General features: G+C 61.9%; 1 protein-coding gene across 3 annotated transcripts in view; it reads left to right on the top strand.

Moving 5' to 3' along the window:
• Nucleotides 1-730: 730 nt before the first annotated feature.
• RTEL1 (regulator of telomere elongation helicase 1) overlaps nt 731-26,545 on the top strand; it is a 29,928-nt gene continuing 4,113 nt past the window's right edge. For all 3 annotated transcript variants that reach the window (XM_078057385.1, XM_078057387.1, XM_078057386.1), the window contains exons 1-26: nt 731-1,313; nt 2,281-2,476; nt 2,611-2,704; nt 3,215-3,296; nt 3,518-3,578; nt 9,105-9,180; nt 9,858-9,942; nt 12,120-12,185; nt 12,962-13,115; nt 16,558-16,596; nt 16,664-16,742; nt 17,476-17,573; nt 18,116-18,171; nt 20,861-20,935; nt 21,063-21,144; nt 23,101-23,233; nt 23,338-23,451; nt 23,538-23,578; nt 23,733-23,818; nt 23,951-24,028; nt 24,404-24,481; nt 24,893-25,039; nt 25,114-25,229; nt 25,389-25,512; nt 25,603-25,750; nt 25,956-26,119. In XM_078057385.1, the coding sequence (XP_077913511.1) occupies nt 1,212-1,313; nt 2,281-2,476; nt 2,611-2,704; nt 3,215-3,296; nt 3,518-3,578; nt 9,105-9,180; nt 9,858-9,942; nt 12,120-12,185; nt 12,962-13,115; nt 16,558-16,596; nt 16,664-16,742; nt 17,476-17,573; nt 18,116-18,171; nt 20,861-20,935; nt 21,063-21,144; nt 23,101-23,233; nt 23,338-23,451; nt 23,538-23,578; nt 23,733-23,818; nt 23,951-24,028; nt 24,404-24,481; nt 24,893-25,039; nt 25,114-25,229; nt 25,389-25,512; nt 25,603-25,750; nt 25,956-26,119 (2,574 nt within the window). In that variant the 5' untranslated portion in view covers nt 731-1,211. The remainder of the gene's footprint in view (nt 1,314-2,280; nt 2,477-2,610; nt 2,705-3,214; nt 3,297-3,517; nt 3,579-9,104; nt 9,181-9,857; nt 9,943-12,119; nt 12,186-12,961; nt 13,116-16,557; nt 16,597-16,663; nt 16,743-17,475; nt 17,574-18,115; nt 18,172-20,860; nt 20,936-21,062; nt 21,145-23,100; nt 23,234-23,337; nt 23,452-23,537; nt 23,579-23,732; nt 23,819-23,950; nt 24,029-24,403; nt 24,482-24,892; nt 25,040-25,113; nt 25,230-25,388; nt 25,513-25,602; nt 25,751-25,955; nt 26,120-26,545) is intronic.

The following is a 26,545-nucleotide window of genomic DNA, read 5'->3' on the forward strand; positions in this document are numbered from 1 at the left end:
CGCGGGCCTGAGCAGCCATTCGGAATCACGGGAAACCAATCCGAAGGTGTGTGCAATCGTCCGGGCCATCCAGGTGACTTGGCCCAGGGACGGGTGGTGGGATGGAGGCTCTGGCGGGCATGGCATCGAGGGAGGAGACGGCTCGAACCCCAGGTTTCTGCCCGCGGCCGATGGAGGTGCCGTTCTCCAGGCTCAGGGTCGACCGAAGGGGCAGGGTGCGGCCCGGAACCGAGTGCGCGGACCCCTCTGCTGCGGAATGGTTTCCGCCGGGAACCACGCGCAGCGGACCGGAATTGGGAGCGGAAGTGCAGCGCGTTCAGTGACGGCCGCGAAGTCCGAACCGGCTGAGGGCGGCGGAGACGCGGTGGCGGTGCCTTGACTAAACTGGGGTAGATTCTTGCGGACCCCCGGCGACGGAAGGCTGTCCGCGGAGAAAAGTGAGTCGTGAGTCGCAGAGACTCCGGAACTGGCACTCTGACCTGCGCGCGCCTCCCGACGCTGCAGCTCCCGGCAGGCCCCGCGCCGCCCCGGGCCCGCGCGCCGGTCTCTCTGCCGCGCTGCATTCTGGGGCCGGTGGTTTTCCTGTGCGCGTGGGCGGGGCCCCGGGCGCGGGGGGCGGGGGTGTCTCCCAGAGTGGCGGGGGTCTCCCGGCGGGGCGGGGCTCCCGGCGGGGGTCCGGGCGCGGGGGGCGGGGGTGTCTCCCGGCGGGGCGGGGGTCTCCCGGCGGGGCGGGCGTCCCGGCGACGCCGTTCTCCTCGTGGCCGGGCCGGGGGTCTGGCCCCCCAGGCTCCGGTGCAGGTCAGCGAACTGCTGCTGTGCGCGGCTCGGGCTCCTGTTACTGTGTGAGCGCAGCCGCCTCTCCCGAGCCCGGGGGAGCCGCTGGGGGCCCGAGAGCGAGGCGGGGCGCACGCGTGCGTTCTTCGTCCCCGGCTCCTCACGGCAGCCTCACAGACTTGCCTTCGGGCCTGGGGCGCGAGCCGGGCCGCCGGACGGGTGAAGGGGTGTGCCCGAGCGGCTGGCCGCAGACGGCCTTGTCCCGCTCTCCGTGCTGCAGGGCTTCCCGTGGGACGCTGGCATGTCCCCGCGCCGCCGGCTGGCGACACTCACCTGCAGCGGCTGAGGTCCCGAGATGCTCCGAGCGCGTTTTGTCCCGCACGCTCGCACAGCCTGCGTCTCCGCCAACCTGTGTGCGCCCCCGAGGAGCGGCCAGCATGCCCAGGATCGCCCTGAACGGTGTGACGGTGGACTTCCCTTTCCAGCCGTACCGATGCCAGGAGGAGTACATGAGCAGGGTCCTGGAGTGTCTGCAGAAGGTACGGCGGCTGTGGGGGGCGGTCAGCGTGGGCAGAGCTCCCGCCTAGGCCCGACGGGACCCGCTTCGACCGTTCCGCCTGCTGCGCCCTGCTGGGTAGCAGGCCTCCTGTTGGACGCGGGACTCCGTCCTAAATGGGGCCGGTGTTCTAGGGGAGACAGTAGACAAGCAGAAAAAGACATTCCTGCTCCGAAGGAGAGTCGTTAGGCCATAGGCTTGGGAGCACCCCGAGGGCCTCCCTGAGGAGGTGGCGCTTGAGCTGAGGCCAAGTGTGGGGGAGCAGTCCGCCATTTGAGGATCTGGAAGAAGCATTTCCACATGGAGGGATAGTCAGTGCCTAATCATTTTGGAAGGTCCTTAAATCTCAGGGGTGTGCAGGAAGGCAGAAGGGGCAGGTAGCTTTCTGCTGGCCTTCTTAGCGTGTTCTTTTGTACCCTGCTCAAGCTCCCAGCCCCTGAGCGCTGACTCTGCAGCTGGGCTCCTGGCTCCTGTTGTGGGCACAGACTAGACTCCTACAGGGAGGAGCCTGGCGCCCATTCCTGGGACCTGGGAGCACAGTTTTGCCGATTTGCTTATGTGTCTCCCCAGGTTTGCTGCTCAGGCTCCCATCTGAGATGTATGTAGCTCCTCAGGTTCTCCTCAGTATAAAACATCTGCATCCAAAGTTACGGAACAAGGTTCTGTTTGGCGAGTTGACGTCTAATTAGACGTCTTACTATTTACATTAGGCTGAAAAATACTGTTGAGTCCTGAGCGATGCTCTGCGAATTGTTTGCTAACGAGGGCTGAATTAACACATAGCTCCTGGTTTGAGAGTGGAAGCACTGGCAGATTACCCACCATTCCTCAGGCCTTTGCCGCCTGTGGGTGGGCTCTGCCTGAGCAGAACTGTCCCCTGGCCGGTGGGCTGTGTGCTCTGCAGTACCCTTCTCCTGCTTCCCCATGACCTTGTTCCTGACCCCACTCAGAAAGTAAACGGCCTCCTGGAGAGCCCCACTGGCACGGGAAAGACCTTGTGCCTCCTCTGCACCACGCTGGCCTGGCAGGAGCACCTCCGCGACGCCATCTCTGCCCGCAAGATTGCCGAGAGGGCCCAAGGGGAGCTTTTCCCCGATCGCACCTTGTCATCCTGGGGACTTGCCGCTTCAGATGGAGACACCACCGGTGAGGCTCCTTTCCGCCCCTCTGGGGTCTCCACAGAGAGGTAGCGAAGGGAGAGAGTGGGCTGGTGAGGCTCAGCACACCAGAACATCGTCTCCTGGAGCTGTGACCTGTTCTGCTTCCTTGTGCCTGGGCAGCTTGCTACGCAGACATCCCGAAGATCATTTATGCCTCCAGGACCCACTCACAGCTCACTCAGGTCATCAGCGAGCTTCGGAACACCTCCTATCGGTAGGTCAGCCGCTGCTCAGCCCTGCCTCTGAGTTAAGGGGGTTTGGCCTTGGCAAGGTGGTTGATGGTAGTGTTCTGCCCGGACCCCGCTCTGGATCCCAGAGACCCACACTGTCTGCTCCAGTGTGCAGGACTGCGGTGAGGCCAGGCTGTTTCTGCTGCCCACTGCTTCTCAGAAAGCAGCTCCCAGTTGATGTGTCAACCTCGGCTTAGCACCCTGAGCTCCTGGAAGGCGATGTAGGGGGCATGGAGTTAGCGGGGTCTCCTCCCATCTGCCTGTTTCCCCTGCCTCGTCTCCTTGTTCACGCTGGGCCATGCAGTAGAGAAAGCGCCTCCCAAGCCCAGGGCCCATTCTGGCCATGGCCACTCCCTCTGGCTACCTGGGTGCACATGTGAGCCATGTCTCCCGGTGCTCCCCGTGGGCTCCACACAGCCCATGCTTATGCTGCTGGATGGCACTGGGGCTATTGCTCTCTGGTTCTTGGACCCCATGGTTCTCTCTTCTGCCAGGCCTAGGGTATGTGTGCTGGGCTCCCGGGAACAGCTGTGTATCCACCCCGAGGTGAAGAAGCAGGAGAGTAACCACATGCAGGTGGGTTTCTGGGGCACGTGCCCCATCTTCTGTGGTTCTGTCAGAGCTCTCGCCTCTGCCCCCAGGGGACGGCCCAGTGAAGAGCTGGTGGGGGCAGGGCTGGAACAGGACTCAGTCTCCCCATGCTGGGCAGCACCATCTGCAGCGTGTCCACTGGCCGGCTCAGCGCTCTGCCCTTTCATGACCATTGTGCGAGCTGGGGCTGCTTCTTTTTCTCCCAGATTCATTTGTGCCGAAAGAAGGTAGCGAGTCGTTCCTGTCGTTTCTACAACAACGTAGAAGGTAAGAGAGGATCCGTGGAAGCCACTCCTGCCGGTTGGTCAGCATACAGCCAGGTGGGCTTGGAGCACGTGCTGCCTCTTAGGCCTCGTGGCCTGCTGGCTCTCCCCTTTGGGGCTCCAGAGTGGCCGCATCGGTTCAGCTAGGTGAGCTGGTGAGGTGAGGTGGTGTTGGGCACTGTCTCCTGACTGTGGACCTGTACTGGATTGTGTGCAGAAAGGCTCACATGCCAGGCAGGAAAGGCTGCTCTCTCAGAAGGACCCAGGCTGGCCTCGCCACTGTCTGGGAGCTTGGATTTCAGGGATTCACCGTCCCCTGAGAGGAGGGGCTCCCTGGGCCTAAACTGTTTGTGCAAACAACGTGGTTGACGCCGAGCAGCTCCTTCCCCCTGGGAGTCTGGAATTTGGGCACTCGCCAGCCAGGGGTGCTTACGTGACTGGCCCCCAGCAGAAGCCCTGGGCGCTGGGCCTCTGGCGAGCTTCCCGGGAGACAGCATTTCTCACGTGGCCTCAGCTGCTTCTGGGGCAATTAGCCTGGGGAGGGGGTTCTGGAAGCCATGTCTGGTCTCCCAGACTCCTCCGCAGGCTTTTCCTTTTACTGATTTTGCTGTGTGTCCTTGGGTTGCGATAGGGCACAGCGTGGGTGTGGCTCTCCCTGAGTCCGGGGGGTGCGCCAGCCTTTGGTGTTGTGGGGAGGACAACCTCTCCCAGAGGTGGCTGAAGTGACCAGCCCAGGGTCATGACAACAGCTGGCCCTAGTGTGGCTTGATGTGTGTGACCGTAGGTGCCCATGGCCCTTGATTCTTGCTGCTTAATTCCCTCAGGCCCAGAGTGGAGGGCTGGCCCCAGTGCCCTTGCCTCCAGATCTGTCGGGTCTTTGCTTTTCCACCGTGTGGCTGCCCCTCACATCTGTCGAGGACTCCTGGAGCCAGAAGCATGGCAGGGGCGCTTCTCTGGGCTGTGGTCTCTAGTTTCCTATCGCAGCTATGGCTCTGTGGCTTGGGGGAGTTGCGCTTCAGTGGGGTCGGGGTTCCCTCTTTCTTGCCTCGGGGTTGGGACGCAGATCCTGGCACAGGAGTGACAGAGGCCCTGGGGCACTCACAGGACACTAGTGCTGGGGTTTGGGGTGCCCGGCATGCCAGGGCAGTGCTTGCTCTCAGAGGCTTGAGCTGGGGCTCCCTCACCTCCCAGTAATAGGCCTCCCTGTGCCCTGTCCCTGGAGCTCACTCCTCACCACCTTCTTGTTGGCTGTGTGGTTTGGTCTGGTGGCACCGAGAATCCTCAGAACAGCAGTAAAAGGTACATGGGAAGCATCGGGCACCAGCCTGGCCCGCAGTGGCCCTGCACGAGGGCAGCTGCCAGCCCTGTGGCCTGGTGTTGGCTCTTGCTCTGGTCCGGAGACTGCTGACTGACTTGCTCTGCTTGCTCTGTGTTAGGCCCGTGGGTCTCGGGGTGGCTCTGAGGTGTTTTTCCCCTTTTGCTTTGTCTACCTGCTCACAGCCATCCCACCTCAGTCCTGCTTTCGTATGGGCCTTGGGGTCACGCCCGTGATGCTCAATGGAGTCCTCTCTTTTTTACCCCATTGTGGCCGCCTCTGTCCACATTCCTGGCAAAGGGGTGGGTTGCAGGTGTCCTGTTCACCCCATACCAGAGCCTTTGAGCTCCACCTGGTGGGAACTGCCCCAGCCACCTTTCCACAGCTGTTTGTGTTTCAGCTCTCTACTTTCCAGCCCTTACCTGCACTGCTGTTCACCTGCACTGTCCCTCACCTGCACTGTCCCCACACCTGCACTGCCTTCACCTGCACCGCCCTCACCTGCACCCTCACCTGCACCCTCACCTGCACTGCCCTCACCTGCACCTCACCTGCACAGCCCTCACCTGCACTGCCCTCACCTGCACCTCACCTGCACCCTCACCTGCACTGCCCTCACCTGCACCGCCCTCACCTGTACTGCTCTCACCTGCACCCTCACCTGCACTGCTCTCACCTGCACTCTCACCTGCACCCTCACCTGCACCCTCACCTGCACTGCCCTCACCTGCACCCTCACCTGCACCCTCACCTGCACAGCCCTCACCTGCACTGCTCTCACCTGCACCCTCACCTGCACCCTCACCTGCATCCTCACCTGCACAGCCCTCACCTGCACCCTCACCTGCACCGCCCTCACCTGCACCCTCACCTGTACCCTCACGTGCATCCTCACCTGCACAGCCCTCACCTGCACCCTCACCTGCACCGCCCTCACCTGCACCCTCACCTGCACCCTCACGTGCATCCTCACCTGCACTGCCCTCACCTGCACCCTCACCTGCACCGCCCTCACCTGCACCGCCCTCACCTGTACCGCCCTCACCTGCACTGCTCTCACCTACACTGCTCTCACTTGCACCCTCACCTGCACTGCCCTCACCTGCACCCTCACCTGCACCCTCACCTGCACTCTCACCTGCACTGCCCTCACCTGCACTGCCCTCACCTGCACTCTCACCTGCACTGCCCTCACCTGCACTCTTACCTGCACTGCCCTCACCTGCACTCTCACCTGCACTGCCCTCACCTGCACTCTTACCTGCACCCTCACCTGCACCCTCACCTGCACTCTCACCTGCACTGCCCTCACCTGCACCCTCACCTGCACTGCCCTCACCTGCACCCTCACCTGCACAGCCCTCACCTGCACTGTTCTCACCTGCACCCTCACCTGCACCCTCACCTGCACTCTCACCTGCGCTGCCCTCACCTGCACTGCTCTTACCTGCACCCTTACCTGCACTGCCCTTACCTGCACTCTCACCTGCACCCTCACCTGCACCCTCACCTGCACTCTCACCTGCACTGCCCTCACCTGCACTGCTCTTACCTGCACCCTCACCTGCACTGTTCTCACCTGCACCCTCACCTGCACCCTCACCTGCACTCTCACCTGCACTGCCCTCACCTGCACTGCCCTTACCTGCACTCTCACCTGCACTGTTCTCACCTGCACCCTCACCTGCACCCTCACCTGCACTCTCACCTGCACTCTCACCTGCACTGCCCTCACCTGCACCCTCACCTGCACTGCCCTCACCTGCACCCTCACCTGCACAGCCCTCACCTGCACTGTTCTCACCTGCACCCTCACCTGCACCCTCACCTGCACTCTCACCTGCGCTGCCCTCACCTGCACTGCTCTTACCTGCACCCTTACCTGCACTGCCCTTACCTGCACTCTCACCTGCACTCTCACCTGCACTGCCCTCACCTGCACTGCTCTTACCTGCACCCTTACCTGCACTGCCCTTACCTGCACTCTCACCTGCACTGTTCTCACCTGCACCCTCACCTGCACCCTCACCTGCACCCTCACCTGCACCGCCCTCACCTGCACTGTTCTCACCTGCACCCTCACCTGCACCCTTACCTGCACTCTCACCTGCGCTGCCCTCACCTGCACTGCTCTTACCTGCACCCTTACCTGCACTGCCCTTACCTGCACTCTCACCTGCACCCTCACCTGCACCCTCACCTGCACTCTCACCTGCACTGCCCTCACCTGCACTGCTCTTACCTGCACCCTCACCTGCACTCTCACCTGCACTCTCACCTGCACTGCCCTCACCTGCACCCTCACCTGCACTCTCACCTGCGCTGCCCTCACCTGCACTGCTCTTACCTGCACCCTTACCTGCACTGCCCTTACCTGCACTCTCACCTGCACTGTTCTCACCTGCACCCTCACCTGCACCCTCACCTGCACTCTCACCTGCACTGCCCTCACCTGCACTGCCGTCACCTGCACCCTCACCTGCACCGCCCTCACCTGCACTGCCCTCACCTGCACTGCCCTCACCTGCACCCTCACCTGCACCGCCCTCACCTGCACTGCTCTTACCTGCACCCTTACCTGCACTCTCACCTGCACCCTCACCTGCACCCTCACCTGCACTGCTCTTACCTGCACCCTTACCTGCACTCTCACCTGCACCCTCACCTGCACCCTCACCTGCACCCTCACCTGCACCCTCACCTGCACCGCCCTCACCTGCATCGCCCTCACCTGCACTGCTCTCACCTGCACTGCCCTCACCTGCAGCGTCTCTTACCTTACCTGGTGGGTGATGGGGGGCCAGGGAGGAGCCGGGATTCCAGAGGAGGAGTGGGAGCTGAGGGGCACTCTCAGCCCACAGTGGAGGTGATGCTGGAGCACGTGTGTGCTGGCCCCTGTGCTGCAGACCCCCCCAACTGCCCCAGGCCCCGTGTGGCGAAGTGAGGGTGCTGTTGCGGCTGTCCTGCTGGCTCCAGGCTTCATCGGTCTTCCCCTGTCCCCAGCCTCCCTGCTTTGCTCTGGCTCTCGCCGCATGTCCTGTCAGAGGTCCGCTGCACATCTTTCTGTGTCTTAGCCTCCTCTGCCCCCGTGCCATGGATGTGTGGGGGCCTCGGCAGCAGCTGCCCAGCCCTTGGGGAGAGTGAGCAGGGACCCCAGAAGGGGTCCAAGAGGAGGAGAGGCATGTGTGGGAGGAAGGAGGAAGGTGCAGAGCTAGAGTTCTGCCTGGCCTCTATGTGCGCACTACTTGCAGCATCTCCACGCTGGGGTCCCCACCCCCCTCCAGCCTCCGCTGCCCCTTCCTGTTGCCCCCTCCCCTCCAGGAAGGTTGCTGAGCTCCAGGCTGCCTCCCCACCGTGGATTGGCTGCGCTATTGCTATGGTACTGCAGAGCGCACAGTTCTTCTGCTCTCCCTGCTGTCCCTGGGGGCATTCTGGGTTCAGTCACGGCCCAGGTGTGTTCTGGGCCTGGTACCTGCCACAGTGGGGCCGGAGCCAAGAGCCTGTTTCCACAGGAGGCTGCCCTGGGGCTCTAGGGTGTGTGTTCGAGGAGAGCCCTGGTCCTGCCAGCCTGGGTGTGGGCTCCTGAGTGGCTGGGTTTAAAGCAGCTCCTCGGGGTTCCCGGGGCCCTAGTAGGGCCTGTGCCCCTTCTTGAGCACCTTTCTGCCCTGGGCCACCTGGGCAGCTAGCAGGGAGTGGTGCTTCTCGGGGGCTGCCATCGTGAGGCAGGGGCCCTGGGTCTGTCAGGCGTCAGGTGGGTTCTGCCTCGGGGCCCCCCACCTCTCCCATGTGCCCTGCCTCAGATCTGTGCTCCTGCACCGTTGACATCTGGGGGGAAGTGAAGAGAAAAAGCCACTTGCTGCCAGACTGAAGCCTAATTGTAGGACAGATGCTTCCAGGGCACGGCCTTGAGGACACCTGGGATGGTAGAGACGGGCTGAGGGGCTGCGCACCGCCCTCCAGTCCTGTTAATGCTCAGTCTCAGGGCAGCAGGCACCTCCTGAGGTATAGAGCAGGGCTCCCTGAGGATTAGTTCAGGCTTGGGGTCCTTCCAAGGTCACTCAGACTCACAGGGCAGGAATTCTGTCTGGTGAGTCCCCAGGTGGTTGGGTGCCCTAGTCCTGCCCGGAGGGAGAGTCACTGCCTGGGCATCCCTCTAGGGTCTGCAGGGACTCATTGGGCCTGAGGACATGTCTTTACTCTTGCCTGTATCCCCAGAGAAGAGCCTGCAGCAGGAGCTGGCTACCCCGATCCTGGACATCGAGGACCTGGTCAGAAGTGGGAACAAGCACGGGTAAGACCCTGCGGCCAGGCAGGAGCCGGCCGTGTCCTTCTAGGACAGCTTCTGCCACGATGAAGCCGGGCACCCCACTTCCTTTGCTTTGCTACCTTGACTAATCGTAAAACTAACGGCTGTTTGGTGTGAAAACAGAAGTGGTTTTGAATACGGGGGAAGCAGGGAAGCGTCCCTTGCTTCCCAAGGTGACCACTCTGCTGACGGGCAGCCCTGGCCTCCTGACGGACTTGCTTTGGCTTCCAGCAGCCAGCGGGCATAGTGCTGACCTTCTCCACTCGGCTGGTTTCCACAGAACACGCTTTTCTGACCTTTGTGTCGACCTCTCACGGCTTCAGGGCTTCGAGTTGGGCCAAGACAGGACTGAGCATTTTCTTTCTGATTGCCGCATTCCTCTACCCAGGAATAGGACTGGGGTTTTTTGTTTATGTAGATTTTTAAATAGGTGATCTCCTCCCATGGTTGAAAAGTGGTGGCGTGAACCGTAATGCAGTGAGCCCTCCCCTGGTCCCCAGGCCCCGGCTCCCGTCTGAGCCCCCATGCAGCGCGAGGCTGCTTCCTCTTGCTTGCCCGTCGGAGGGCCTGGCGTCCCACCTGGCCCCAGGGCCTCAGCCAGCGGAGCCCCGCCGGGGGCCTGGGCCTCCCTCCTGGCTCTGACGAGTGCCTCCTCTCCACAGACTGTGCCCCTACTACCTTTCTCGGAACCTGAAGCAGCAGGCTGACATCATCTTCATGCCTTACAACTACTTGTTGGACGCCAAGGTGAGGTCTTAGCCCACGGAGCTGATGATTCCTGGTATCAAGGGGCGTCCCTGGGTTTGTAAGGGGCTGTCAGAGCCTTTGTCGTTCAGTTCCTGAGATCAGACCCTCAGAGCAGCACGCATGGTGTGAGGACTCGGCCTCCCTCACTGGTCTGGGCACAGTTGTGGCCCGCGTGGGGCCATGGCTCTGTCATTCTGAGCTCTCTGGGAGCGGGTGGGCTCATGGACTGAGGAGACCCCATGGCTGTGTCCAGGGCCAGCCCCTGGCCTTGTCTAGCGGCTCAGCTCTCTCTTCCCAGCTGGGCACTGTGAGGCAGCCCCAAGAGTGTGCGCCTGCCCTCTCTCACAGTCGTGTCTCGGGATGCATGTGTACACCCGTCTTTGCACACCCCACATGTGCAGCGACTTGTCCTTCACGTCACGGTAACAGTGGACGACCCGCCGTCCAGGTCGTTCATCCATTCAGCACTACCGTGGGCTGGGCAGTTAGGAGCAAGCGCGTGCGTCGGCAGTGTTCAGCGGCGAGGGGAAAGGAGCGTGGAGGGTGGAGTCGGTGCCGTGGGGCAGGGAAGTCTCTGAGGAGCGGCAGCCTTCAGGGCCATGGGGCCTCAGGGCCACGGGGCCACAGAGCGAGCGAGTGGCCGGAGCAGGCAAGGGTGGCTCTGAGGCGGGCAGACTCCGGCGCAGAGAGTGGGGGTTTGTGGAGTGGTTGTACGTGATCTCTCAACCCGGCTGCCCGGGCCTGGGCCCCACCCCAGAACAGGTATGTTGTCCCTGATAAGGCGATTCTAAAACTGACCTGGAAATGCAAAAGATGGAAGGGGGCGAGGCAGTTTTGATGGAGGACAGAGTTGGAGGGCTCCAGGACTGGCTGCAGAGCGCAGACCGAGCTGCTGGCCGGGGTCGCACGAGAGTGCGGCCAAGACCCACCCACACGTGTGGCAGTTGGTTTCCAACAGACGTGCGTAGGTATTTCAGCGGGAAAAGGGAAGGTTTGGGGCCTTTTTCCCTAAAAACTGGTGCTGGAATCGTTGGATATCTATTTGGAAGAGAATGAATCTCAGCTGTTACTTCACATGGCATAACCCGGAATGTAAAAGCTGGAGACGTAAAGCTCCTCCAGGACAGAGCAGGGAGGGCAGGCCGAGCTTTCTTAGCTCAGACACACCATGCACCAGCCACAGAGAAAAACCAGTACGTCGGAGTTCACCGTGATTTCAAGCCTTGACTCTTAAAAAGAGTGGAAAATGAAGAAAATGACCACGAGTCACAAAGGGAGAGAGTTTTCGTGGTACATTTGTCTTTCAAAGGCCTGTGCCCGAGTCTGTGCGGCGTCTTCGTAACTCGACCGGCCGTCCCAGAGAACGGTAGCTGGGGCGGCCAGGTCAGCCCGTGCGTGGAGGACGTGCAGCACCACTAGTCTCGAGAAAATGCAGGTTAAAACCACAGGGGGTGACGCTGCGTTCCCACCAGCGTGTCCAGAAGTAAAGGATTCCGGTGACCGCGTCCGCTGAGGGTGCGGCTCAGCCTCTGCGGGTGACGTGTGGGGCGGTGCGCCTCTCTGGAAGCCCGCCCGAGCGAAGGAGCTGGGTCCGGAGCCTTGGCGGCTGTGGGCGGGTGGCTGTCCCTGAAACAGCGCCCCGAGCCCTGAAGAGGGTGAGCTGCAGCCACGCGCCAGTGACGCCCGTGGGTCTCGGAACGCGCTGCCCGCCGGCGGGACACACGAGCCGGGCTGCCCAGCTCAGTTCCCAGGACAGCCTAGACCTCACTAGGAGCAGGTCAGAGGTCACGGGTGGGGGGAGGGGGCAGGTCTTGTCTCCTCTTCTGGGTGCTGGCGACGCAGAGCTCACATCTGTCAGGACCCAACTGCACGTTAAAATGGGCACTTTATTTTATGAAAATTGAACCTCAAATGCAGTTGAAGCAAAGAAATACTAGAAATAGCCCTCCCCAAGTCAACACGAGGCTGAGCCCTGCTCTGGGCCTCCTGCGTCCCATGGCTGTGTGGCGTGCATGTGTGGGGTCACACACCTGCTCCCTGGGCTGTGTGAGCGTCGCCGGAAGGGGCAGCTGACGTCCAGCTCGGTGGTCGGTGCGTAGAGCCAGGTGGCCGTGGCACTGGGGGGGCTTCCCCTGCCTGCCTCTTGGCTCCAGCCCTGCACCCTTCCCCTCTTGCAGAGTCGCCGGGCACACGGCATTGACCTGAAGGGGACAGTTGTGATTTTCGACGAAGCTCACAATGTGGTGAGTGTCCAGGTGGCCTTTCCGCCACGCCTCCCCTCCCCTGCGTCCCTGCAGAGAGCAGTGCAGACCTTTCTGTCCAAGCCCTGGGTAAGCTACACTGGCTGGCCCTGTTCCCCATTTCCACCCAAAACCCTCACAGCCCCCCCTCAGTCTCGTTCTCTTTGTCCCTTGGTGGCCGCCTGACCTGATGCTTGCCCCCTGGTGACCACAGCCGGCCCCTCCCTATCACCTCGGCCCTGCCTCACCATTGCTATGGCCTCTGCTCAGGGCGCTGTGTTTCCAGGAATGGCTGGCCTTGAGCAGGGCAGGGCAGGAAGGCCCCTTGGGTGCTCTGGAGCCTAGTGTCCTGGGTCAGCAGCAGCCACCCTCCAGCTCCCACTGGGTCCCAGGCACTTGCCGTGGGGGACGATAGGTCCAGTGGGCCAGATCGGACTTTTGAGAAAAGCCAGGAATCTATTAAAAGTTTATTTTTTTTAGTAATGTCTATACCCAACTTGGGGCTCGGACTCATGACCCTGAGATCAAGAGTCGCATGCTTTTCTGACTGAGCTAGCCGGGCGCCTCCAGAAATCTATATTCTAATGGGAAATTTTCCAGTTATGAAATTTCGAACATTGGTGTGGTTGTTTGGCTATCTCTGGACCAGTTTGTGACCTGGCCTTAGAGACCATGGGATAGGGCTTCCTGTACCCTGCACCCCTACCCCCACCTCGGCTTCCTGGATCCCCGAGTCCTTGCCCCCGTTTGGCTGTAGCCTGGTGTGCTTGGTCTCCCAGGAGAAGATGTGCGAGGAGACAGCGTCCTTTGACCTGACTCCGCATGACTTGGCTTCTGGACTGGATGTCATAGACCAGGTTCTGGAGGAGCAGACCAAGGCGGCACAGCAGGACGGACTCCGCGTGGAGTTCAGTGCGGACGCTGCCAACTCAGGTGAGCCTACGGGTGGGAAAGGAGACAGGCTGCAAGGTGTTCTCGGGGGTCCTGGAGGCCTGCGTCTTCCCAGGGCCCCTCTTTCAGGTCATCATTTGGGGACAATATGAAGTTCTTGAAGAGTTTTCTTGGGGCCTCACAGACCAGGAAGGAGGTACCACCCAACCATTCAGGATTTTCTAAAGACCTTTTCATACTTTCCGAACCGATATAGACTTTATTGTATAAAAATGAAAACCAGGGGCGCCTGGGTGGCTCAATCGGTTAAGCAGCTGCCTTCGCGTCAGGCCATGATCCCAGGGTGCCGGGATTGAGCCCCACATCGGGCTCCCTGCTCAGTGTGGAGTGGTCCCTGCATTGTTGGGGATACCAACTTTGATCACTCCGTTATGTGATGACTGCCAGATTTTTCTGCTGTGAAGTTACTGTTCTTCCGTTTGTTAATTCCTAAGCAGTCTGTGGCATCCGTGAATGATTCGTCCCTGAGTTAGTGATTGCTATAATGTTTGCAAAGCGATGAGTCTTACCTCTCGATGCCTCTCATTTCTGAACCGGTCGGGAGCGGGCTTGCTCCTCTGCACAGCACGGGAGAGAACTGCCTGCTTGTGCAGGGTCGCGGCTCCTGCATGCACTCCCACTCTGTCCAGCGCCATGCGTCTCGCTCTCGCTCACTGCCCAGCCTCATCAGGGTTTCCGTCCTTCTGCTGGTGAGGATACCGGCTCCCACTTTCCTCAGGGTCTCCTGTCCTGGTTCGGCCCTGGAAGACTCAGGCAGCTGTTTGAGGGCAGCTCACCCACCCGTGCTGAAGGAAGCCTGCCTCCCAGAGCTGAGTGCTGGTTCCCTTCCTGTCGTTCGTCTGAGTGCTGGTCAGGAGACTGTGCTGGGGAGTCCTTGGTCGTCCCCCCTCCCCCCCCGCCCTCCACTGTGGCTTCGTTGTCATTTTAGGGTCATTTCTTCTTCCGTGTTTCTTCTCGTTGATTTTATTACTTGGGTTGTTCTCGGGTGTTTGAAACGTGACTGTGGTTCTGGACATCAAGGTACTCAAGAGAAGCATCTTGCTAGTTTCTGGTTTATTTTTGCTTGGCTTTATTCCCTCCCAGAAGGAGCAGACACAGGCATATTTTGTTCATTCTTCTTGGCTGCACACGGGGTCGTGCTGTTCCTCGTAGACGCACATTTGCCCCGCTGGGTTCATTCCTCGTGCGCCCTGCAAAGTCCTCCCTGCACAGAAGCCTCCCTTCCCCTCGGCTGCCTGCCTCCCTCCGGTGGACGTCCTGTGTCCGTTTGCACGGCATTTGGGTCGTCTCCAGCATTCTGTAATTACAAGCAGAGCTCTACAAGTGACCTGGGGCGGACGCACCTCAGGGTCAGTTCCAGGAATCGGGGCTGCTGGTCGGCAGGGAAGCATGCTGCTGTGCTCTTGAACCTCGGGCCCCACGTGGCGGGGGCACAGCCTTGCCAACAGAGTGCGACCTTAGGCTTTTCATCGTGTGCCAGTCTCATAGATGGAAATGCCTCTCAGTGTGGTTTTCATTTGCTTTTCTCTCAGAAGTGGAATGAAACATTTTTTTCAGTTTAAGGAACGTGTATTTTGTTTTGGAAATGGCCGTCCTAATGGGTGTGAAGTGGCTGATACCCTTCGTTTTCATGTGATGTCCTTGTTCTGTCCCAGGAAACCCCAGGGCAGTAGCCACCGCTCCTCAGCCTGCTCTGGTCTGAGTTTCTCACACTTCCCCTGTTCTTGGTAACCTTCACAGTTTGGAGGAGGCCCGGTAAGGCCTTTTGTGGGATGTGCCTTAATTGGGAGGTGTCTGCCTTTCCCACGGGTTTCCTGGGGCTCTGGGATTTGGGAGCAAGAGCACACGTACAGCACTTTCTCCTCAGACCCTGCCACGTGTCCAGCTGCCGACCCCGTGGCCGGACTGTCGGTGTTGCCTGGGCCCCGGGTGAGCCGTCTGCGTCGGGGTTCTTCACGGCGTCCTGTTTGCCCCCCTCCCCACCCGGTCCTGTTGGGAAGGGGCTCGCTCACCGCGGCATCGCTCTCTCTGGCTGTGCACGGGGCGGTGGCCTCACAGGTGACGCCGACGGGGGCGTCTGGCCGGCTGGTCGTGTTCTCGGGCCGTGAGTTCGAGCCCCGTGGTGGGGGTGGAGATGACTTAAATGAAGAAATAAAAGCTGAGAGAAAAGAAGAAATGCCGCCAGCTAACAAGCACAGAGGAGAAAAGGAAGAAACCGGCTGTTGTCACAAAGCTGTGGGCTTCGGAGGGCAGGCGCAGTCGGGAGGCAGAGGGACGGCCCAGAGGACGGCAGGGATTCCTCGTGGATCATGTGTCTGATACGGGATGTATCCAAAACACATAAGAAACTCTTACCACTCTGGGAAAAGACAACCCAATTAAAAATGGGCAAAAGATAGGGAGAGACGCTTCTTTAGAATAGACGTCCCAGTGGTCAGCATGCACATGGAGGCGTGAGTGCGAGCCACGGCGGGCGCAGCCCTGCAAACCCAGTGGGACGGCGGGTGCAGCCGAGGGGCAGGGACCGGTGTCGGCGAGGGTATGGGCCACCATAGCAGAAGACCGCAGACAGCGTGGCTTCTCCTGAGGCCTCTCCTCATGTGCCAGGCTCGAGCCGTGGTGTGTCTTCCCATCGGGAGGCGTGCTGGGGCTGGTTCTCGCTGTGTCCACGGGAATGTCATCGTGCTCTGTGCTGGGGGATGGAGAGAGGGTGATGTGCCAACTGTGTCGTTCAGTTTGCCGGGAGGAAAGTTTTATAAAGAGGCTCTGTGCCTCAGCTGTTGCTTGGTGATACCATTCTTAGGAAAAGCAGGATAGATGCTTGACTTTTTCCCAATTTTCCAATTTGGGAGTTAGAATTTATTCCTGACTTGTGATCAATCCCTTGTCTCCCTCAGGAGAAGAGTAGTTTTTAATGTCATCAGTAGTACTAATGTATAAACGCAGACAATGATCTCAGTCCGTTGTAAGCCTCGTTGTCATTGAACTCAAGGATCCCCTCTTCAGCTGTTCCCGTGGCCCTGCCAGCCGCTGATGGGGAGTCAGGATATTCCTCACTCACTCACGCCCTTCCTGCCCCACACCTGGCATCAGCCATGTCTCCAAGGAACCCTGGTTTCTTCTCTTGGGAGATGGTCTCTCAAGGCCCACCATGCGGGCACGGGGACCCTCTGTTGCTGGCTCAGTCATTGTCCTGGGTCTCCGGTGAGCAGGGCCAGGGAGTGCATGCACGTGCATGAGCAGTGTCCCTGAGCTTGAACTGCTGCCGCCGGCCCATGTTTGGGCTGTAGGGATCTCAGAGCCTTGTTTACTCGTCTGTGGTCACGTCTACTTGGGGGACAGGCAGGAATCCAGCCCGAATCCTGGCTCTTAGGGACGCAGTGGGGAGAAATAGACTGTGACCATGCATTTGCTGCTCCCCCAGGGCTGCACATGGAGCTGGAAGACATCGCAAAGCTCAAGAGTGAGTGCGGCCCTCCCCCACTGCTCGTGGCTGGGCGGGCAACACCTGACGACCCCTTGCCCCGCAGTGATCCTGCTTCGCCTGGAGGGGGCCATCGATGCTGTGGAGCTGCCTGGGGACCAGAGCGGTGTCACCAAGCCAGGGAGGTAAAGGACAGTGGGTGTGCCAGGCTCCCCTTCCGCTGGTCCATCTGCCCTGCCCCCATGCCTGTGTCTGTCTGGGTGTTGGAGGCCCAGGAGGGGCTGCCGTCTGTGCGCTAGGTCGTCTTGGGAGTCTTAGGACTACTGTGTAGGCAGGCACAGCTCCTGGCCCAGCCCTTTAGAGTGAGACGCTTGCTTCTTCATGCATCTTCCCACCAGCCGCCCCTCCCAGCCTCTGCAGGCCCGGACGGCTCTGACCAGGGCACAGGGCAGCTGGGTTTATTTCCCAGAGGCAGGCAAGGGATCATGGCCTGGGGCTGGTTGTAGCTTTCCTCAGGGCACAGCCCGTGGCTGTGCTGGGATCCAGGCTCAGGTTCTGGAGGTGTGGAATGTTCTAGAATGTGCTAAGCGCTGCTGCCTTTCTTCTTCCTGAGCCCGTCTGCTGCGCTGTGCTCAGAGCCTCACAGGGCTCCCACTTGCTTCCCAGATGAGCCAGGCTCCTTGACCAGCCCTGCCCACGCCTCCCGAGGCCCAGACGGCAGGACTCCCCTGCCTCCCAGAGCTGCCCTTGCGGGCCTTGCCTTTTCCTCGGCGCTCAGGGCTCCTGAGGGCACAGGCCTCTCTCACCTCTGGGTTTGTCCTCCAGAGTGTCTGAGGGAAGGGAACGTCAAAGGCCACTGGCTGTCAGCAGCTCCCTGAGCACAGCCTGGCGCCCCGCCTGAGCCTCTTCCCTTCACAGCTACATCTTCGAGCTGTTTGCCGAGGCCCAGATAACGTTTCAGACCAAAGGCTGCATCCTCGACTCCCTGGACCAGATCATCCAGCACCTGGCAGGACGTGAGTCCCACACTGGGCCTTGACTCAGGGCTGTAGCCTGCCACAGCCCCAGGCGGGAATGTCACCCCCGGAGCTCCCTTTCTGACTGCGACATCGGGGGGGGGGGGCATCAGTGCCGTTGGACGGGCGTGTGTTTTGTAAAGCACAGCCCAGCTTTACTGTTTCCTGGTCAGCCCCTTTAAAGGAAGAGCGGTGAGGGACCTGGTGGGTCCGTGAGCCGCGGGTCCCACCAGCCTCTCTCCTGAGCCCCCCTGTGCATCCTGTTTCCACCCTGAGGCTGCACTGCAGGCCCACTTCTGCTGGTTGGGGTCTCGTTCTCATCTCGGATGACCAGCCTTGCTGTGCTCCTGGGCCCTGGGGTTGGCCTGGCAGTCCCAGGCTTACTGACCACAGAGCCTCTTTTCTCATCCTGCCAACCCCCAAGGGCATGCTCCTCACCAACACTGGGTTGAGGCCGAGCTTGCTCGAGGCTCCTGAGGGTGGAGGGTCTGGTGCCTCCCCTGGTGGGGGCGTGGGATGACCAGTGTCTGCTGTTCCCACAGGTACGGGGCTGTTCACCAACACAGCGGGCTTGCAGAAGCTCTCGGACATCATCCAGGTAGGGACGGGCTTGTGGCAAAGACTGGGCATCTTTCTTCATGATGGAAGTTAAGGGGTGCATTCTTATCCTGGAGTTGTTACTGATTCCAGACTTGGGGCAAGACCAAGGCACCCACACCACGTGCTTCGAATCAACGGCCCCTGCAGCGCATTTCCTCTTGCCCTGAAGGCACACTGTCAGGCCTTGGGGGAGAGGGCCATGTTCGGCTGCTGTGGTCAGTCTTGTCCAGGGCAGGTGCTCAAGGGCCGGGTGGGATGAGGGCCTGGCAGAGTCCCCTGGTTTTCAGACAGGCTTAGTGGCTGCCGCCTCACCGTCTGCCCTCATCTTTTCTGAAGTTATTTCTTAAATCAGCTTTTCAGAGGAAAGTCAAAGGATGAGCCTATCAGAGAATGAACGGGCATAGACTCTGTCTTCCCAACCCCATATCTCGTCCCTGGGCCAGCCCACCCAGAGGGGCATTCAGACTTTTAGGGTGAATGCATTTGGGCAATGCCTATGAGCCCAGGTCGGGCCCATGGGGCTGGCGTTCAGAGTTCGCAGGCGTGGTCAGCATGTCCTCTGGGATCCACTTTGGGGTGGGGGGCAGCCCCCAGGGCTTGCTGAGCCCCTCCTGCCCCATGCAAACCCTCAGTTTCCCTGGCCAGGCAACCGGTGGGGTCAGGACACACCTCAGGGTCTGTGGACATGGCCACTTCCCGCCCCCAGTGTGCTGACCTGTGTCCAGCCGTCCTCGGGTCCAGCTGAGCCATTTTCTCAGTTCAAGTGGACGAGCCAGGCTCTGTTTCCCTCGGTTGGGTGGCTGGCGGGCCGGCTGCTGAGGGCCCTCTCTCGCCTTGCTAGGCCTTTCTGAAGAGGACTCTCAGCGGCCAGAGGTCCCCAGTGAAGCCAGGGCACAGGAGCCCCCTGTGCTCTGCGGTGCGAGAGACTGCCTCCGGGCACTCGTGCTCTTGCCGCGTGGCCAGGCCGGGGCGGCCCCGGCACTCAGAGTGCCCCTCGCTGTGTGAGGGCTCTGAGGGCTGGAGGGCCCTGGGTCCGTGTCCAGCCTTGTTTGTGGTGCAGCTGCCCTGTGTCTGTGCACCCCGGCGGGAGGTCTGCAGTGGGGCGGCAGGAGGGGTGACCCGGCAGCCCAGGGAGAGCCCGGCGCGCGTCCCACAGACCCGCCGAGGCCCCGCCAGCACTGTCCTCGAGTGTGAAGTGTGGACAGGTGTTGTCCCGAAGGTGCCGGGCTCTGCCTTGCCATCCTCCCAGCACTTCTGTGAGGGGACAGCAGGTGCCCCAGACCGCTGCTGCCTGGAGCCACGGCCCCTTGTGACTGTTGGGCCTCCGGCACCCTGGGCCCTGTCTGCGGCTCCTGCCAGGCAGGCCCTTCCCTCTGAGCTGCTCTCCGCCCGTGTTCCCCACTGTTCTCAGGGTCCCTGCAGATGAGGGGCCCTGGGCCACAACTGCTGTGCCCTCCCCAGGTGCCCTGCTCCAAGGCAGCCCTGCAGCCCCTGGCCCTCACTCCCAGTCCTGTGCAGCCCCCTCCCCTCCCCAGAGTGCCTGTTTATGGGGCAGGATCGTTTCTCACAGACTCACTGGAGCCCAAGCACCCCTCACCCCATTGGTTTGGAATTTCCTTTGGCACCTGCTCTAAGCAGGCCTCGCAGATGACTCAGTGTCCCTGCCTACCTGGTGCTGCCTGTGGGCCTGCTTCTTACTCTGCTGTGTCCCTTCCAGCTGGAGGGAGTGTGATTGGGTGGTTGCTCATCCCACAGCTGGCTCCTGTGGGAAGGTGGGTGCACTGGGCCAGCCTTGGGACCTCAGTGGGTCAGTGGGCTGGCCAGACAGGCAGCCTGTGGTGAATACACGAGGGGCTGCACCATGAGATCCCAGCTGGGCTGAAGAGCCTTGCACCTCTCCAAATTCAGATCCCTCAAGGTAGTGTGAGAAAGGGGGTCTGCAGCTGACCCAGACTGGAGACTGCAGGAGGCAGGCTGCGGGAGGGGCAGGGTGGGCGTGCGGGATGACGTAGGACCCGCTCACCCGCTGAGCTGGCCCCGACAGGAAGCCAGTGGTCCTCAGGGCTGCTGGTACGACCCCACCGCGGGCCCGGGCATCAGGCAGGACAGGGCACCCCCTCCTGATTTTTCTTTTGGTCTCCTGTGGTGCTATTTTACTCAATTTTTTTTTTAGCTCTAAAAGTTTGTCACCTGGTTTTGTCAGGATTCTAAGTAGAGCACGATGGTGTTTGTAACATGCAGCACTCGTGCGTTCTTCCCCAGGCCAGGATTTGCCCGATTGTTGCTTTTTCTCAGCTCGTTGCCTTGGCCGAGAGTGCAGCTCTGGTTCCTTGAGTTAAGGATCACTTTTATCCTTTTATTTCTGGGGGTGAACTAGGTCCTTCCCTGGCTCCCTGACTGCGCCAGGCCCCCTGCGCTCTGTGAGAGCATGTGGATCGGCTGCCGGGGGTGGGCGCCTGCAGGGATGGCTGTCTGCGGCACAGTGGGGCCTTCCGTGGGAGGGGACAGATGGGTGTGAGCCCCCGCCCCTCAGCCTGCAGTCCCCCGCTGGGGATGCTGTCAGCTCAGACCTGGGGCAGGGGACGACCACACCCTGAGCATCTGTCTCCCGTGTGTGGGGGTGGCCCGGCAGGAGTGGTGGCCTCCGCCGCGTCCTGCTGATGTTGTCTCCCACGTCTGCTTTCCAGATTGTGTTCAGTGCAGACCCCGCTGAGGGCATGCCCGGTTCCACGGTGGGGCTTGGGGTCTCTCAGTCCTACAAGGTAGGCGCTGCCTCCTGGGCAGGGAGCTCTGGGTGGGGGTCTCAGTCCTACAAGGTGGGCGCTGCCCCCAGGACATAAGATTCCTGGGCCAGGTGTCGGGGTACCGTTGTCCATCCTGCTCCTCCAGGTACATATCCACCCCGATGCCGGTCAGCAGAGGAGGGCTCAGCGGTCAGACGCCTGGAACACCACGGCAGCCAGAAAGCAAGGTACGGTGCCTGGCGGGGCGGGAACACACTCAGCGCAACCCCATGTCCCGCTGCGGGTTTCCAGGCCCCCTGCCCTGAGCGCAGCCGGCTCCAGGTGACCTCCCAGCTCACCGCCCGCCAGAACCCTTGGGGACAGACCTCAGAGCAGGCCGATGGCCCGGAGCCTACCCGGAGTCACCTGCTGGGCGTCCGCCGAGCTAGGGTACAGTGAGGTCGCCCGCCCCGCCGGGGACTCTTCCACAAGAGGTCCGCCCACAGGAAGGCCTGGGCGCGCTCACGTCAGCACAGGCGTGCTTGCTTGAACGCCGCCCCGCTGAGCAGAACGGGTGGGGCGGGCTTAGGCCCCAGACCACGTCTGAGAGGCCTGCTGTCTGATGGCCACCCAGCTTCCTTTGGTGCCAGTTCTGTTGCCCCCCAGTGAGGTCAGGCCTAGCCCCGCATCGCACTCTGTCCGTGTTACTGGTCTCACCGGCTTCTGCATGTCTTAGAGCCGGGGACGCTTGTGACGCAGGAGGATGGGGTCTGTGCCAGGCATCCTGTGGCTTTTGGTGTGAAGCTGGCCTCTCCTGGCCAAGGTGTGTGGCCCCATGGCACCCAGCCCTGGCAAGTGTCCTGGCCACCCCGGGCAGAGTTCAGCACCCATTGCAACTTGGCGTTTCGAGTGGGGTTTGCAGGACACATGTGGGGCGGTGGGTCCTAAGGTCAGGTGTGCTTCCTGTCCTGGCCACTCCTCAGCATGGCTGGTTGGCCCGGCCCTGCCTGCCTGTGTTCCGGGCCCAGCCCCCAGCCCCACCAGCACCCCCTTCCAGACTTGCCAGCCGCAGGTCCTCTTGGAGCCATGCCCTTCCACAGGAAAAGCAGGGCTGGGAACATGGACAAGGCCGGCGCCAACTGGGGAAGCTCACAGTGTGACCTTGGCAGGTCACCTGGCCTCTCAGAGCAGGAAGTAGCTTCCGTGAGAGGCGGGGAGGCCAGTGCCCCCCTCACATGTTGTGAGGTCACAGGAAGTGGTTCGCGCCAGCACCCGAGGCCTCCCCTCCCCGTCTGCATGCTCTCCCCATGGGACACTGACATGGGCAGGGTGTGCGGATACCAAGGGCAAGTGGGGCGTGGTGTTCCCTGTGTTCTGTGTACCTCAGAGAGCATGTAAGTTCTCAGAAATAGCCGCTCCCTGGGTTGGGTATTTGTAGGAAGTTGGTCCGTTGCTGACCTTACCGAGAAGTTAGGATGTGGGTGAGCACAGGGAGGGCCGGCCCTGTCCCCAGGCCTTGCACGGAGAAGGGACAGTTCCCAGCCCCCACGGCCCTCCCTGTCACAGGGCCGATCCCGACCCGAAGGTGGAAAAGGCTTTTCTGGCCCCAGAAAGTGGTTTGTTCCTTACTGGAAACATCCCTGCTGACCCGTGAGCTAGCCCGGACTTTAGACTTCTGTTTAAGTCTTTCTGCATGTTCTGTTGTAATGTCCTAAGCTTCCAGAGCCAGGTGGGGGCCAGTAGGAGGCAGGCTCCCTGTGAACCTTGTTGATGGTGATGTCCCTGCTGGCACCTGCCTCCGGGGGAATGTGGGTTCCTGCTGCCCCTTTTGTGAGCAGAGGTGGGTTCTGCTTCCTTCCCGTTGTGCCCTTTGGCCTGGGGCCCGTGGTGGCAGCCGCCATGCCTGCTCTGTGTGCCCTCGGCCACGTGTCAGTCTCTGTGCAAGTCTGGGTTGGGGTTGGCTGTCCTTTCTGGAGGTGACCCCGGTGTCTGCCCCCGGGGGCCCGCTCTGGATCTGCTTACACTCCCAGGACGTCTGAGGGAGGAAGGAGGGCCCCAGCCCAGACACTCAGATCAAGGCCCAGGCAGGCCCCCCCTTGCTCAGACTTGTGCATGTGGGGTGCAGGGCCCAGCAGCCGCCTGTGGCGGGCTGCCCCTGTGGCAGGCCTCACGTGTCTAGCCCAGCCTCACGCTCGTCCCCCTAGGGAAGGTACTGAGCTACTGGTGCTTCAGTCCCGGCCACAGCATGCAAGAGCTGGTCCGCCAGGGCGTCCGCACCGTCATCCTCACCAGCGGCACACTGGCTCCCGTGTCCTCCTTTGCCCTGGAGATGCAGATGTAAGGGCTGCCCCACGCCCTGTGGGGGTGGGGGTCCCAAGGCCAACCCCGGCTTGAGGATCCTGGGGTTCAGGACCTCACAGGAGCTGCCCTGCCGCCCGCAGCCCTTTCCCCGTCTGCCTAGAGAACCCACACGTCATCGACAAACAGCAGATCTGGGTGGGGATTGTCCCCAAAGGCCCCGATGGAGCCCAGCTGAGCTCTGCCTTTGACAAACGGTAGGGGGCCTGGCGGATGAGGAGGTGGGCTGGCTGTGTGCCACGTGCCGGGACCCTTGTGACCGTGGGCTCTCGGCTTTGTGCAGGTTTTCTGATGCATGCTTGTCCTCCCTGGGTAAGGCGCTAGGTGAGTGCCCGTGGGAAGCCCTGAGCTCCGTCTTGGGCTCCCACCCCGTTCCCGGGTGTCTGGGGATCCCTGCCGCGCCTGCTTTCCCTGGTGGGAACCATTGGCAGCCTCTGTGAACACCCCATCCTGCTGAGCACAGCCACGGCCCTTTTAGGCAACATCGCCCGCGTGGTCCCCCATGGGCTCCTGGTCTTCTTCCCTTCCTACCCCGTCATGGAGAAAAGCCTGGAGTTCTGGCGGGTGCGTCCCCCTTCTGTGTGTCCCAGGTGGGGAGGGGAGCCCCAAGCAGCCAACGGTCTGGCAGGGCCAGGGCACGGGCCTTTGTCTGAGATCTGACACGATGGGCGTCCCTTTCCCCATCTCTTCTCACAGGCCCATGACTTCGCCAGGAAGCTGGAGGCCCTGAAGCCTGTGTTTGTGGAGCCGAGGAGCAAAGGTGGCTTCTCAGAGGTCTGAGCTCTCGGGGCTCCACTGCCCCTCATGGCTGCCCCAGGCTGGCCACTGTCCCTGACCAGGGGCTCGCGTGGACCTGACCTGTCTCCTCTCAGGAAGTTTGGGCCTGGGGATAATGGCCCTAGGCCCTTGTGTCTGAGGGGCCGACATTGAAGCAAGGCTCCACCTTCCCCTGCCCCCCCGAGCCCCAGGGTCCCCGTGCTTTCTGGGAAACACTGAGCAGGCTCTGAGTCAGCCTGGGAACCCATGCCGTGAGGAAGCTCCTAGAATCCTGCTGGCCCACCTTCCAGCCAGACAGCCGTTCATCTCAGAGGATGAGACCTGAGGTCTCGCTCCCACAAAAGGAAGGGGCTGACCAGTCTCTCCTTCCAGGTGGTGGACGCCTACTATACGCGAGTCGCCTCCCCTGGGTCTAGCGGGGCCTCTTTCCTGGCCGTGTGCCGGGGAAAGGTGAGGCTGACAAGGGTCTGGGTCCCACACTCACAGCCCCTGTCTGGTGCCTGTGCTGGGGGGAAGCTCTCAGCTCGTGACCTGGGGGCTGCGACATGGTGGGATGGGCCAGCCCGACCCCCTCCCCGGAGCCCCAAGTCCAGCAAGCTTGTGTTAGGAGGGCGTAGCCCTACTGTCCCTCACTGGGCAGTCGACAAGCAGTGGATCCCTGGGAGTGAGCGCCCCTCTCAGGCTGCAGGTGGGAAGGACGGCGGGGGTTCTGCAAATGTGAGAGGCCCTGGGGGCTGTGAATCCCACGGAGGGCCTAGCCCGGGGTGGGAGGCTTCCCTGTCCCCACCCGTACGTGGATGCCTGTGCCTCTGAGGGTCTGGGCATGGCAAACGGGGGAAAAGAGTGCCCACTGCTCCCCAGGCCAGCGAGGGCCTGGACTTCGCGGACATGAACGGCCGAGGTGTGATTGTCACGGGCCTGCCGTACCCTCCACGGATGGACCCGCGGGTTGTCCTCAAGATGCAGTTCCTAGACGAGTTGAAGGGCCGTGGTGGGCCTGGAGGCCAGGTGAGGGGCCACAGGCTTGTGTGGGGGCGGACAGGAAGGGCTGGAGCCCCCATGACCGAGCCCCCTCCCAACAGCTCCTCTCTGGGCACGAGTGGTACCGGCAGCAGGCGTCCAGGGCTGTGAACCAGGCCATCGGACGGGTGATCCGGCATCGCCAGGACTACGGGGCTGTCTTCTTGTGTGACCACAGGTGTGACTCTCTGCGGCTCGCACAAGACCCCTGCCCCGCGGCCTCTCGGGCACCAGCTGGGTGCTGGGCCTTCCCTCGGCACGCTGGGCCTGGGCCTGGGCCTGGGCTCTGGGCTGTGGGCTGGGTAGAGCTCCCAAGCTGACAGCCACCCCCTGCCAGGTTCACCCATGCGGATGCCAGAGCCCAGCTGCCTTCCTGGGTGCGTCCCCACGTCAAGGTGTATGACAGCTTTGGCCACGTCATTCGGGATGTGGCCCAGTTCTTCCGTGTTGCTCAGAAAACTGTGAGTTCCTAATGTCCGGCTGGCTGTGTCCTCATGCCCTACCCAGGGGAAGGGTCTGTGCAGGACCCCCAACCCCCCGTGCCTGCGCAGATGCCCGTGCCAGCCCCCCTGGTTGCTGCCCCGAGTCTGGCTGAGGGAGAAGGTGCTGTCATGGTGGCTGTGTCGCCTGGCCCCCTCTCCACCAGGAAAGCCAAGAGTCTGGACGTGCACGTCCCCAGCCTGAGGCGGAGACCCGCAGGTGCGTGTGCCGGGTGACACGGCCGGTTGGGGGCCCTGCGGGGCGGGGGCTTGGGGCCGCTTCCAGCCAGCTGGTGGCACGCCTGGCCCGATGACCAGAGTGCCTGGCTGAGCCCGAGTGTTGCGGGGGCGGGGGGGACGACCTGACTTGAACCGCCCCCTCCCGTCCCCCGTGGGCTCTGCTGCTGATGCCCGTGCTCCCGCAGGATCGCCAGCCACCAGGGACGCCGAGAGCAGCCTGTGTGTGGAGTATGGGCAGGAGTCGGGCCTCACCCGGCGGAGGCCTGTGGGACTGCTGGCCGCCCTCGAGCACAGCGAGCAGCTGGCCGGGGGACCTGGGGACAAGGCCTCCCCTGGGGAGGAGGAGGAGGTGCGGGGGCTCCAGACACGCAGACCCCCTGGGCTCTGCCACCTGGCCGTGCTGTGTGCCTGCCTTGCCCCGGCCCTCAGCTGGGGCTCCCCCTACACCCACTGTGGGCTTTGTGGCAGTTGACACGGGCCAGTCAGTGTCCCGCTCCTGCTGCACCAGAGGCCAGCCCTCTCTGGGGTCCCGAGCTGTGGGGGGACACAGCTCCTCCCCTGGAGCCTTCGCACTGAAGCCCTTAGCTCCGGCTGGACCTGGAGCCCCCTGCACCCGGCTTGCCCCTGGGCGCATCCCTGCCCTTCCCGGTCCCGCTCCCTGGGCCCTGGGGTGAGCCCAGCTGCAAAAGCGGGTGCCCTCCGAGCCCCCAGGCACTGTAACAGCTCGCTGCCTGAGCTGCGAGCCACGAGGGAGGGTCCGTCTCCCCAGCTGTGG

The sequence above is a fragment of the Halichoerus grypus genome, chromosome 10 (genome assembly GCF_964656455.1).
Source record: "Halichoerus grypus chromosome 10, mHalGry1.hap1.1, whole genome shotgun sequence".
Classification (NCBI taxonomy): Eukaryota; Metazoa; Chordata; class Mammalia; order Carnivora; family Phocidae; genus Halichoerus; species Halichoerus grypus.